General features: G+C 39.6%; 2 protein-coding genes and 1 long non-coding RNA gene across 6 annotated transcripts in view; 2 read left to right on the top strand and 1 right to left on the bottom strand.

The window, feature by feature from the left end:
* Nucleotides 1–14460, top strand: part of LOC309615225 — a 92865-nt gene that overhangs the window by 36553 nt on the left and 41852 nt on the right. The gene's annotated exons all lie outside the window — the stretch shown is intronic.
* On the bottom strand, nt 4473–12210 carry RIDA (reactive intermediate imine deaminase A). The gene is made up of 6 exons (XM_082364507.1): nt 12013–12210; nt 9992–10097; nt 8466–8520; nt 7087–7155; nt 6112–6167; nt 4473–5140 (listed from the first exon to the last, which is right to left on the bottom strand). Exons 1-6 carry the CDS (start codon nt 12075–12077, stop codon nt 5078–5080), a joined length of 414 nt encoding a protein of 137 aa, XP_082220633.1. The 5' UTR covers nt 12078–12210; the 3' UTR covers nt 4473–5077.
* POP1 (POP1 homolog, ribonuclease P/MRP subunit) overlaps nt 12269–14460 on the top strand; it is a 40576-nt gene continuing 38384 nt past the window's right edge. For 3 of the 4 annotated variants that reach the window (XM_082364237.1, XM_082364236.1, XM_082364235.1), the window contains exon 1: nt 12270–12376. The gene's annotated coding sequence lies outside the window, so the exon portion shown is untranslated. Of the gene's footprint in view, nt 12377–14460 lie in introns of all 4 variants that reach the window. The other variant, XM_082364238.1, reaches the window with a different exon arrangement.

The following is a 14460-nucleotide window of genomic DNA, read 5'->3' as shown; positions in this document are numbered from 1 at the left end:
CTATGATATATATTTCCCTAGTATATAATTTACTTGCTTTGTTTGTGTAAATTTCCTGAGGGCAAGAATTTTAGGCTGTTTATTGTGGAAATCACGGTACTCGTGACAGTATCTGGCTTATTAAGTATTTGTGGAAGGAAGGAAGGAAGGAAGGAAGGGAGGAAGGGCTTTTAGCAAAGTACGGCTAGAAGGAAATTTTCTTGATCTAATAAAAGGGATATATAAAAAACAATAGTGGGGCTTCCCTGGTGACACAGTGGTTAAGAATCCGCCTGCCAATGCAGGGAACACGGGTTTGAGCCCAGGTCCAGGAAGATCCCACATGATGAGGAGCAACTAAGCCCTCGAGCCACAACTACTGAAGCCTGCGCGCCTAGAGCCCGTACTCTGCAACAAGAGAAGCCACTGCAATGAGAAGCCTGTGCACCGCAACGAAGAGTAGGCCTCGTGCCCCGCAACTAGAGAAAGGCCGCGCACAGCAACGAAGACCCAACACAGCCAAAAATAAATATATAAATAAATTTATGAAAAGAAAATCAATAGGAAGCATCATACTCAATGGTGACATGTCAAAGACATTCCTTTAAAAACAAATAACAATGCAAATATGATTTCATTTTTGTTTCAGCTCAGAGAATTAAAATATGTCAATGATTCAAACATAGGATAACAGAAGAAAGAAGAAATGATAAATGCAAAATTCAGGTTTCCTCTGAGATGGGAGGGAAGGGAACATCCGGATTGGAGCATCATATCTGGTCTTATATAGCAGTAAGAATGTTCTTTTTCTCAAACTGTGTGGTAGGAACGTGGGTGGTCAACATTCTTTTGTATCTGCTTGGTATTAGATGTTTAAAATTTTTTTAGACCATAATATTGAGTGAAAACAAGTCAGACAAATATATGCTGTATTTTATTAATATAAAAGTTAAAATCAGGCAAAACTAAATGATCTTCACTTCTTATTTGAATGCATAACTTCTAAATGGCAAAACTATAAAGACAAACCAGAATAATTCATATAAAATTTAGGACTGTAGTTACCTTTGGCAGAAGTGAGGGTAATGGTTTATGCAGGGCTCCCAGAGAATTGGTGATGTTCCTTTCTTGGGCTGGATTTGGTACGTAGGTGTTCATTTTATTATTGTTTAAACCATGCATATAAATTACAGCTTCTTTGATAAGTGTGAAGTAGTGGATAATAAACCGGTTTTGATGGGTAACATAAACTCAGGTATTGTCCTAGACAAATTTCATCACCTGCCAACATTTTTCCAAGCACACTTTGCGGGGGGTGTTTGTCACCTGCTGATTTTCCTATGTCTTTTTAGGTGGCTTCTCTTGTTGCAGAGCATGGGCTCTAGGTGCGCAGGCCTCAGCAGTTGTGGCATGCGGGCTTCAGTAGTTGCGGCTCGCGGGCTCTAGAGCGCAGGCTCAGTAGTTGTAGCACATGGGCTTAGCTGCTCCACGGCATGTGGGATCTTCCCAGACCAGGGCTCGAACCCGTGTCCCCTGCATTGTCAGGCAGACTCTTAACCACTGTGCTGCCAGGGAAGCCCTTTCCTAAGTCTTTATATTTTTAGGCAATACCAGTTAACTATGAGCAACATTTTTTAACTGAAAGGGAAAAGACCTTTCACTTAACAGTCTACCACAGACTGCATTACTACAGTCCTTAAAAAAAAGGTTTAAATTTTCTAGGGCATTTGTATGTACAAAGAGTACCCAAATACTCCTCCCCCTCACTGCACAGCTTCCCCAATTATTAACGTCTTTAATTAGTGTGGTATCTTTGTTTCAATTGATGAACACCGACACATTATTATTAACTAAAGTCCCTAGTTTACATGAGGGTTCACTCTTTGAGTTGTACATTCTATTGTTGATAAATGCATGATATGTATCTACCATTACAGTATCATACATAGTAGTTTCACCGCCCTAAACATCTCCTGTGCTTCACCTGTTGATCCCTCCCCTACTTCCTCCGCCACCCTGGCAACCACTAATCTCTTTACTGTCTCCAAAGTTTTGCCTTTCCCAGAATGTCACATGGTTGGAATCATACAGTATGTTATCTTCTCAGATTGACTTCTTTCATTTAGTAACGTGCATCTAAGGTTCCCTATGTCTTTTTGTGGCTTGATAGCTTATTTCTTTTTTCTTTTTTGGCTGTGCCACATGGCTTATAGGATCTCAGTTCCCCAACCAGGGACTGAACCCAGTCCATGGCAGTGAAAGTGCCAAATCCTAACCACTAGACCGCCAGGGAATTCCCTCATTTCTTTTTATTGCCAAATAACAGAAAGGTTTCTATCATTATCATCATAGCTATGTGCCAGGCATTATTCTAAGTGCTCTATACATATTAACTTATTTAAACCTTACAACAACTTTATAAGGTAGGTCCTAGTAATATCCCCATTTTACAGATGAAACAAAGGAGATGTTTTACAGAAGAAACAGAACAGAGAGCTTAAGTAACTAGCCCAAAGTTACAAAGCTAATAAGTGGTGGAATAGAATTCGAAATCAAGTAGTTTGGCTCCAGAGCCTACACCCTTGACTACTGTACTGTACTGCTTCATGTAAAAATGTCTAAAATAATTTTCAGGGCCTAATCTTGTTTATCAACTCATAGTGCTATACTCCCCAACTCTACATCCTTGAAGAATCCTCATCCTTATCTTTTATGTCAATAAATTTAGGTATGTAAATAGCAGAAACTTTTCCATCTAGCACATTATTCTATATGATAATTATTAAATACTGATGAATAGTAACAGCTTTTTTGATCCTTTGTTGTATGCTAGACACTGCTAAGTACTTTCCATATACATTATCTTATTTAATCCTTACAACATCCCTTTGAGAAGGTGCAATTATTATCTCTCAGGAAACTGAGACTTAAAGAGGTTAAATAACTAGCTCAAGATCATACAGCTACTAAGTGGTGGATCTGGGCCTTGAATCCCGTTAGAATTACTCCAAAGTCTGTGCTTTTTTTTTTTTTTTTTTATAAATTAATTAATTAATTTATTTTTGACTGTGTTGGGTCTTCATTTCTGTGCGAGGGCTTTTCTCTAGTTGCGGCGAGCGGGGGCCACTCTTCATCGCGGTGCGCGGGCCTCTCACCATCGCAGCCTCTCTCGTTGCGGAGCATAGGCTCCAGACGCGCAGGCTCAGCAGTTGTGGCACACGGGCTTAGCTGCTCCGCGGCATGTGGGATCTTCCCAGACCAGGGCTTGAACCCATGTCCCCTGCATTGGCAGGCAGATTCTCAACCACTGCGCCACCAGGGAAGCCCCAAAGTCTGTGCTTTTAAACTCGTTATTGACTGGGTGATTTTTGCAGAAACTAACTCCTATGGCCGGTGATTTGTTATTAAGTGATATTGCTATGTCTCTCTGGTCAATAACGTTCAGGTAACAAAAGACATTAATACATCTCTAGTCAATGTGTTAAAACTGCTCTTCCCAAGTGCTTCTAATATTATCTTTTGGTTTACCAAACTTTTCAAATTAACATGACATTTCTAAATTAACCTCAAACAAATAGGTATATGTAAAATGTTACGTGTGTATGTAAGAATGTTACAGCAGCATTGATATGATAATTTTGCAAATATGGAATTGTTTGGATCAATGGTTAAATCACCTAAGGTACATTTACACAAAAGATGACTCCGCAACAGCGTTAAAAATGAGGTAGGATCAATATGTAGTTACATGGAAGACCTTCAAGACAAGAAGAAAGCAATCTGTAGAATAATATAAGCAGTAAAGCTCCATTTATGTCAACAAGCCAAAACCAAACTAGATGATTAAGTATATAATGAATAGAAAACTATCTGCTGGTTACACCCAAAACTCTTAGCAGTGGTCGTCTTTGGGGAGGTAAGTGGAATGGACAGTGAGTGAAGGGGAATTTTACTTTTTTTTTATATATAAATTTATTTTTGGCCGTGTTGGGTCTTCGTTGCTGCGCACAGGCTTTCTCTAGTTGTGGCGAGTGGGGGCTACTCTTCGTTGTGTGCGCGGGCTTCTTAGTGCAGTGGCCTCTCTTGTTGTGGAGCATGGGCTTTAAGTGCATGGGCTCCAGTAGTTGTGACTCACGGGCTCAGTAGTTCTGGCTCAGGCTCTAGAGCGCAGGCTCAGTAGTTGTGGTGCACAGGCTTAGTTGCTCTGCGGCATGTGGGATCTTCCCGGACCAGGGCTCGAACCCATGTCCCCTGCACTGGCAGGTGGATCCTTAACCACTGCACCACCAGGGAAGTCCTGGGACTTTTACTTTTTAATCTACATAATTCTGTGTTGGAATTTATTCTACAAGGAGGTATTCATGTAGTAGTTTCTAAAAATGTTAAAAGACTTCAAAGAACAAACACAAAATGCTTATACATAGCCTTATTACCACGGTGTAAAAATGTAAAGCCAGAAGTAAGCTTTGAGAAAAAAAGTTGGAATTTAAACCTCATAGTTCCCCCACCTTTATTTAGGTAATAGGGTTTAGTGTATACATTAAACTGTTAAAAAATAAGTGAACAGAATCACACAAAGGAAAATCTGCATGCTATCTTATTTCCATTAGAAAAATATTATCCATATAAAATTTGGTCCAGTTTCTTCTCCTTTACCTCTACCATTCAAACTTAAATGCTTTAATTTTACTCAAGTAAAAGCAGAATCATGTATCTGACATGAGAACTAAATAGTTCACATCATTAAATTAATAGAGTTTAATTGAATTAGGTGTGCTCTTTATTATTTCTCAGGAATACTAACTCATCTTTCCTACATGCTATTTCCCTTTACTTTTATTTTTCTGAGTAACTATTTAATGTGTGTCTCTTTTCCCACATCCAGTAATATGAGTGCTACAGAAGTGTAATTTATAACATCAGTAACTAGATTCATCATTAATCTTCAACTCATGTTCACTTCCCCTTATTATATGGTATTTCCATAATAACTTCAGATATTTCAGTCAACCTTACACTTTCCAACAAATACTGTAAAAATTAAGATGTTAATTTAAAAACATTATTAAAATTCCAGGCTAAATAACACTGGGCCCACTTAGAGTGATGCTGTCACGAGAGGTCCTTGGACAGCTACTGCTTCAATCTCAACACGGCCTCCCTGTCAGGAAAATAATGAATAAATTAAGAGAGAGCCATAATACCTACTAAAAACATACGCAATTTTTAACATATGCATTTTTAACATTGAACTTATCAAAGAAGTAAAGGAGGGGGCACATGCACCAAGAATCTACAGTAGGCCAGGTTACCATGCTCAATGTGTTCGTCTATGTTAGCTTATGTGATTCCCACAGCAGCTCTGTTATCAGGGGTTCTCTCAATGCAGAGGATTGATACACTGTAGCTTAGAAAGGTTGTTTAACCCATCCCAGGACACAAAACTAAACAGCATAGGTTCAAACCCATGTCTTATAACTCCAAGTTCGGAGCTCCTTCTATCACATTCTATACCTTAATAAATTTGATGATACTGATCATTCCAAGTAACAACAAATTAAAGCAACAAAAATACCACTCATAGAAGATAAGTTTCTTTAGTGGAAAACTGCCAGAAGTCCATGAGAGCTGCTTCTTTATAGGTAGAAATACTGTGCTGCTAAGGGGCATAGGAAGAGCTTCTAGTTTGACTAGAATACCAAAGTAGGAATGGTGAGAAATCTGTGAGCCACTGGTTTTCAGATGATTTTTTCTAATAGAAGGTCTAGTGTTTTTTTGTTTTTTGTTTTTGTTTTTGTTTTGGCCACGCCGCGTGGCTTGCGAGCTTAGTTCCCCGACCAAGGATCAGACCAAGGATCAAACCCGGGCCCTTGGCAGTGAAAGCGCAGAGTCCTAACCACTGGACTGACCGCTAGGGAATTCCCTAGATTTTTTATTATACGATAGAAAAGTAAAATTTTTACTGCAGAACTCACAGACCTGGCTCAATTTATAGTCTCTAAGTAACAGTAAAACAATACAGCTGCTATTTTACTTTTTCTCACAATTTAAGTACTCTGATTCCGTTGTGTTCATGTCCATGTGTGGCCTTGATTTTTAATTTTCTTAATTTTAAGACAAATGTGTACTTACTTTGGGCAAAGCAGCAACCTGGTAAGCAGCTCTTGCAGGAAAATTACTCTGGAAATCTAAATTTAAAAGAATTTCATTTTAGTTTTCAGATACTATGCTGAAACTCAACACTGCAGGATCAAGAATCTGGTAAGTGCTTCAGATATGTGTCAGTTCTTAGATATAAGCGACGTGGAAAAAAAGAAGCTCATACTTATATTTGCTTGATAAAATACTTTGCCATGATTCCCATGATGTTTAATATTTAAAAAAATATCTTAGTTTTCTGGGAAAAAAAATGAAAATACTCACATACTCTGACACTTTGATCTTGTTTGACATGAAGGAGGTTGTTTTTAAAGGGATAATTATAAGTAATGATGCCTTTTCCGCGTTATACCTTTGTCTTATCTCACCAGGTGGTAGGGATACTCATTTTCCCCACTAGGACAGCAATGTTAATAATAACAGATAACACTTACTGAGTGCTTACAACGTGCCAGCATCTGTTCTAACATGTTTACATGTTGTATTAACTCATTTAAGATTCCAACAACCTTATAAGGTTTTATCCCCATTTTGCATATGAGGAAACCAAGGCACAGAAATATTAACTAACCAGCTAATGATTCTGAGAGAGTAGAACAGAGGTGGTGGCTAGATCTTATCACAGCGAAAATAAATACAATCTATGTGTTGAAAAATGATTAGGAGGGCTTAGAAAGCCTGAGACGGGTGTAACAAAATTAAGCTTTAGGGAAATGGATTTGTCCGGTTGTAGTATGTTGTTCTAGGGAATGCAATAGAAATATCTTGGATGTTTTCATGGGGGGCACACTGTGTGTTTCTAATCAGACTATTAATTCTTTTAGGACAGGATCTATGACCATTTCTTTAGCATCTCCCAACATTCCTAATTCATAATGGACACTTATTAAGGTTAATAGATATATTTCTTTTTAAAATGGAAAACAGTAATAAAGCCAAATTACTTACATTGTTTGTAGATGTCATTGACAGTATTGAAGTCGTTTATGTCAGCCAGCAAAACAGTTGTTTTTACCACTAGGAGATATATACATTGTCATTAGGTTTATTTAGTTATTTGGTCTAATCCAAAACGTTACTTAGAAAAATAGTACTGATGAAATAAAATTCATATTTTAAGGCAAGACAAGAAAAATTTAAACATAAAAATTTTTTCTCTGCCCATTTAGTCCTCCTCTGTCCCCTCTAGTGTGCAGTGTGCATCTGCACTGAGCATTAGCCGGACCCCTCCAACAACAGAAATACCTGCCCAACCATAACGTTCAGTTCTTCTTCTGCTGGTGCTAGCCATGTAACCCCTTAGAACATAACATTACTTACTTATGACCTTATTAATGTCACTAGCTATATTACTTGTGTTCTGCCTATTTTACAAGATTATTGTTTCTTGCATTATCAAATGTGACTGAGCCTCCAATAAAAATAATAACTAGATGACTTGAAATTATTCACCTAAAATATAGTTCTACAGGATCAATGATTATAATAGTGTAACTCTAGATATGGGAAGAAGCAACAAGAGGGAATCATTTCCTGGCTTTTGGCTACTATGAACAGAGCTTTAGTCCACTAATAGCACATTGAGTGGCATATCAACGAAATCCTCGCCTGACCTGGGAATGAGCATTTCTAGCACCGCAGGACAAAGTGGTCACGAAATGCCTCCCAAACCTTGGCTGAAATTAAGATCGAAAGAGAGGGGATTGTAAAGTAAGAATGTTGCCCACCATCCAGTTCTACAAGAACCAAGTCATTAGCCACTGCAGTCGCTGACCTACAATACACTGAGAAAGGAATTCAGGGAAAAGATCAGGATAAGGCACTTTGTGCTCTGGGAAAACTGGCAGTACCGGCCCTCAGATATTTTCAGGAGAAAATTTTATGAAGCTAGTTTTTCGCATGTTCCCACACTAAGAGAAGCACTAAAACCATTAACTAAGATATCTGTTCCTCGAGAACAGCAGTAACCTTCTACCAAGATGTGTGCCATTTTGATTGCATGTACCCCTTTGCCAAAATCATATATATTCTGGTCTTTCCCCTTACCTCTTCGCAACAGTCCTCTGATCTTTCTGTAAGTCTGCCAGGTTATAATCCTCAGGTTGGGTCAAATAAAATTTTCCATTTTTTTTCTTAGATTGACTAATGATTAATTTTTCATCAATATCATGTATATGGCTCTGGACTCTCTTGATTAAAATGGGACTGAAATTAAACCAACTTCAAATAACAAAGATATGGCATGACATATTACTGGATGCCATGTGTTCTTCAAAAAGACCAAAGAAATATCAAACAGAAATGTGAAATAATATCAAGTTGCTCACCATTCGTGAAGTCACAGCTCGCTGCTTTTAGAATTTCACCCATGTTTGTAAGAGCCTGTGAACAGAGGTAAGAAAGGCCTAAGGCACTGATGCTACATTGAAGCTTTAATTCAATTCGATTAACCATCTTTACTAATATCTCCTTAAATAGCCTATGTTGCAGAAAAATCTCCCTTTTCTAGGAAATTCTACTCTTTGTAGGCCACCTCTATACAAGTGAATTGCTTCTTGGCTTTCTTTAACGGAATGAATCTTTCTGAAATACAGTGAGAAGTTGCCTCCTTTTGTGAGGAAAAAGACTGAAGTCTCTTCCTCAGTGCTAGAATGGTGAAATTCTCAGCCAAAGTCCACTAAGCTAAAACAGAAATTATTACTGGGGCTCCTAATTCCATATCACTCTGAGGATAAGTATGAGCTAGTAAGCATTAAAACCTGTTTTCTTTAAAGCAACATCTGATTTTAAAAAGGTTTTTTCCTTTTTATTAGTTTTCAATTCATTCTTCCACTTTGATTGGTCACATTATAATAGTTGATGATTTAAAAAAATTAATCTTCTAAATAGGTAATACATAGATATGACAAAATATTCAAAAGCTATAAAAAAGCATATACAGTGAAAAGATGTCTTCCACCCTTACTCCCCCTCCCCAGTTTCCTTCATCAAAGGTAACCACTGTTTCTAGTTTCTTGTATATCCTTCCAGAGACAGTCAATGCTTGTACCAACATAAATGTATGTATCCCTAGACACACACACAGATGGTAGCTTATTGTGCATGCTGTTCTGCCTCTTGGTTTTATTTTATCATATAATAATTTATCTTGGAGATCTTTCCATATGAATTTAGTTGTACAGATCTAGCATGATTTATTTAACTAGCTCCTCATGGATGGACATTTAGGTTGTTTTCTATCTTTGGATATTACAAATGACTCAGTGAATGTATTAAATTATAATTTAATTCCATTTATTGGATTAGAATTATATCTCCCATTCTTATTTAAAAAAATGTACTGCATGTAACCTTTGATATTTCTCTTTCTAACAAAATGTTGACTTTTACTTTTGTGGTGGTGGATTTTTTTTTTTTTGCAGGTCATTGGCCCTGATAAAACAATTTCCCAACCCATGTGGAAGTGGCAAGATGTTTTCAATAATTCAGGGTTTTTCCCTCCCATTTTACTGAGATATAATTGACATATAACATTTATTAGTTTTAGGTATATAACATGATGATTTGATACATGTATATACTGTGAAATCATTACCACAATAAGTTTAGTTGATATCCAATAATTCAGGTTTAAGGTCACCTTGGAAAGTAAAATCTTTTTTTTTTTTTGGTTGTTAAATGATTCATCACATTTCCAACTTTCTACTGACATAAAACTGTCTTAAGTCAACCAGTAACTTAAAAAGTACTTATCTGATTATCTCTATAATAAACAAATCAGCCAAATGGATTCTTAATACTCAGTATTAAAAAGGAGTAGAGAAGGGAACTTCAAATGTGGACAATGACTCACTTGTTTAGCCTCTTCTGCCACCCCTCCTGGCACAAGCTGTCCACTTGCAGGATCCATGCCTAGCTGTCCTGAAATGTAAATGGTCCTGTCGACTAACACAGCCTGACTGCAATGAACAGAAATCCAGGATAAATGTAAAACATAAATATAAAATGTAAAACTCAATGCTAAAAGATTTCTTTGCTAAGACACAAAAAGAACAAAATGTAAAATAAAAAAAATTGATAATTGGACTTCATTGAAATTAAAACCTTTTGCTTACTGAAAGACATCTTTAGGAAAATGAAAGCCCAAGTCACGGATTAGGAGAAAATATCTGCAAAACACATATTTAGCAAAGGACTTGCATTCAGAATATATAAAGAACTCTTACAACTCAATAATATAAAGACAACTCAGTAAAAAATCGGCAAGTGATCTGAACAGACACTTCACTAAAGAAGACATACAAAAAGTGAAGGAGTAATGCAAACCAAAGCCATACTTATGATACCATCACACACAATAAAGCATCACTGATAGTAACAAGTATTGATGAGGATGTGGAGAAACTGGAACCTTCATACTTTGTTGGTGCGAATGCAAAATAGTAGACACACTCTGGAAAATAGTTTGGCAGTTTCTTAAAAATTTAAACTGGGAATTCCCTGGCGGTCCAATGGTTAGGACGCGCTTTCAATGCCGAGGGCCCTGGTTCAGTCCCTGGTGGGAGACACAAGATCCCGCAAACTGTGAGGCGCGGCCAAAAAAAAAAAAAAAAAATACAACCCAGCAACTTCTTTCTTAGACAACTACTCAAAAGAAATATGTCCGAAGACTTTACATGGATATTTAGAACAGCATTATTCATGATAGCAAAAAGGAAAAACAAAAATTAAAAAACACCCACGGATAGATCCAACTAAAGACTACATATTATTTGATTCTACTTATATAAAATTCTAGAAAAAACAAACAAAAAAAGCAGCAGAAAGTAGATTAGTGGCTGTCAGGGGTAGGGGTGGGAATTGAACACAAGCGGGTATGAGGGATTTTTTTTTTTTTGCAAGGGGGGGTGGTTTGCGGGGGTGATGTAAATGTTCAAAAACTTGATTGTGGTAGTAGGCGCATGACTCGATACATTTATCCAAACTCATGGAACTCTACACTTAAAATGGTTAATTTTATATGTAACTTACAACTCAATAAAGCTGTAAAACAAACAAAAGAAAGCAATGCCAAGAGCACTCTTAAGAAAATAAGTAATTAGACAAGGTTAATCACTGCTGAAGGGTCAATTAAGGATCCACCTGTGAGGGTACACTTTTCTGCAAAGTGCTTACTTTTGGAACTGATTATTTCTGTAATGAGAGCAACTAAGCCTGTGCGCCACAACTACTGAACCTGCGCTCTAGAGCCCGTGCGCCACAACTACTGAAGCCCGAGCGCCTAGAGCCCGTGCTTCGCAACACGAGAAGCCACCGCGATGAAAAGCCCGTGCACCGCAACTAAGACCTAACACAGCCATAAATAAATAAATAAATTTATATAAAAATAAAATTTACCATTTTAAGGTACAAATTCAATGGCATTAAATGTTTAAAAAATTTTTTTGATAAAGAAAACAATATCAATTTAAATTCAGATGTAAAATTTGTTTTACCCCATTTCACGGTTATTTAGAAAACAAGATATTCTCATTTCTAATTTTCTAGTTCCCTATAGTTTGTTTTCCAACATGCTCCCAACTTTCCTATCTTTCATTTCATGGCATTTCCCCTGATTTGCAGACCGTTATCTTTTTTCTTTATAATTTTAAATACAAAATTGATAATTTTATAACACATAGTGGGTCTCTCGGTGGGCTTCCCGCTTTCCCGGGTTCCGTTTCCGGGTTCAGCATGTTGTATGAGGTTGCCCGGTGAACCCCAAAGGCCCGCCGCAGCTCGGACCCGGACTGGCCCAAGCCCCCAACTTCCGACCCCACAACCTCCGACCCCACCAGCCCCGCATCGTTCTCAGCTCCCAGAGGCCTCCTGTACCTGTAGGGACCAATGGCCGCTGGGGCTTTCGCGGTGCTGATCACCTTTCTGATCAAAGACGACATGGCTAATCCTTTTCCCTTGCCGCCCCTCGGAGACAACTTCCCTGTATGCTGCTCCTACTCGTGTCTCACGTGTCTAAACAGCTGGGGCTAGAATCCCTGCTTTAAAGAGTCGCTGGTTGGCGGGGGAGGGGGAGTTCGCTCGGCATTCTGGGAGTTGTAGTTTCCGTGCGACTCCGGGCCACGTGGAGGCCGCAGTCACAGTGGCGCATGCGCCCTCCAGCTCTCTCGCCGCGCACGTCGCGTCGGGGACTGTGGTAGAACGTTGTCATCCTGACCTGGGACCACGGAGCGACCGGCAGGTAGGTCGTGGGGGGCTGGCGTCCGCCAGGGTTCGCAAGTATGGGAGAGTGTGTGTGGCGGTCCCCACCGGCGCGTCACTACTGGCCGGGCTCCCCTCGGATTCTCTCCCTCACACCCAGCTGACCTACTCTTCTTCTCTTGCTGCCTGCGCAGGGGCCCCTCTTCCTGCATGGCACCTCTTTCTGTTACCCAAGAACTGGGTTCACGTCTTGGTGGGTGTCAAGACAAAACAAAACTAAACAAAACCAAAAAAACCAACCAAGACAAAGATCAGGAGAAGGAAGGATTTATTACTTGCTGCAAGTAAGGAGAACACCGGGGATCTTTCCCAAAGCAGTATCTCCCCAACAGAAAAATTGGGGAAGTTTTAAGCTAAGGATACATGCATATTCATGAAGGGGCTCCAGCAGAGGGGAATTCAGCATTGAATTGTGGCAAAGGTCAACAGTGTCCAAGCTTTAGTTGAAACCAAGAGGGTCATAAGAAAGGTCAACATCATCATCAGTTAGGTTCTGTTGACCTGGTGATTGAGTGCCCGAGGGGGTTCAGATTATGCAAAACAGCTCAAGAAAGTGCTTCAGGCTAACCTTTGTCATGGAAATAGAAATGGGAGTTTACAACTGATTTTTACTATTGTTACTTCTCTTGCCTGATAACAGTCGTTTGTTCTTTAGTTCCCTTAAGATCACTATTACTGAGACCTGTTTAAAGGCAAGCACTGTGGCCAGGCTTAGATCACCAAATGGCTTGGGCCAAAAATGGCTTCTCTTATGTCAAGAAATCCATGCCTGGTTCTCTTTCTCCGGGGACCCCCTACTTCATCTACTTACACTTCAGCCCCTGTGACCGAGCCCACTGTGTCTGTCATTTCTCTGCATTGCCCCTCCGGGCAGAGGCCGTCCTGGGAGCAGGCTTGCACATCTTAAAGGAATAAGATGGGTCATTGAGGGGACCACAGTGAGACCTGGGCATTGTTCACCTCCCCCCTCCCATGCTCCCTTCTCTGGGAGAGCTCCCCAAGATTTTCAAGGTGTCTCTGCGTTCCCTTTCTATCTCAGCAGAAGCCTAGTGACTGGGATCTGATTTCAGGTAGGAGATTATAGGTCTTGGTGCAGCAAATGGCCCCAGAGCTGTTCTCTTGGCAGATATTCGGTCATGCTGTATCAGAAGCAGTGGCACTTGGCTAAATATTTTTTACTGTTAATATACGCACTATAGGCACGTTTCACTCCATTTATGCATGCACATGTACATTCAACAAGTATATATATTGAGTCCCTGCTTTGTGCAAGGCTAGGTCCTGGAGATGCAGCAGTGAAAAAGACTGGCAAAATCCCTGCCCTACCCTGCTTCTGAAACGGAATATGAGAAAATCCTCGTTATTCCCCCTCATTTTGTTCTACATACTGCTAAGGTTTTGGCTTTCCAACTTCTGGCTTTTTCATTGGTTTAGAGTTTTGGCTTCCCCTTGCCTACTCAGTTTTATCCCCTTCTACTGTCTCTTCCCGTTCTAGTCTAGTCATCCAGCATCCTCACTCCTGAATTCACAAAGCAGATTCCTGAATACTTTCTTCCCTAAGTTCCAACTAGTGAAATCCTATTTTCTCATTGACTTTTCCTGCAGATTCACACTTTTTCTTTCCCTTATCCAGTTTCCTATTGTGCTATACTGCAAAATTTAGTCTCTTATTATATGTGGTCTTATTCTTTAAGTTTTTTTTTTTTATTTTTTTTTATTTTTGTTTACTTATTTTTGGCTGCGTTGGGTCTTCGTTGCTGCGCACGGGCTTTCTCTAGTTGCGGCGAACGGGGGCTACTCTTCATTGCGGTGTGCAGGCTTCTCATTGCGGTGGCTTCTCCTGTTGCAGAGCACAGGCTCTAGGCACGTGGGCTCCAGTAGTTGTGGCACACGGCACCGGTAGTTCTGTCCTGCGGGCTCTAGAGCGCAGGCTCAGTAGTTGTGGTGCACGGACTTAGTTGCTCCGTGGCATGTGGGATCTTCCTGGACCAGGGCATGAACCCGTGTCCCCTGCATTGGCAGGCAGATTCTTAACCACTGCGCCACCAGGAAAGTCCCCAAGTT

This window comes from Balaenoptera borealis (genome assembly GCF_965194805.1).
Source record: "Balaenoptera borealis genome assembly, chromosome: 17".
Lineage (NCBI taxonomy): Eukaryota > Metazoa > Chordata > Mammalia > Artiodactyla > Balaenopteridae > Balaenoptera > Balaenoptera borealis.
The sequence above is the reverse complement of the archived record's forward strand: the minus strand, read 5'-3'. Positions and strand labels throughout refer to the sequence as shown.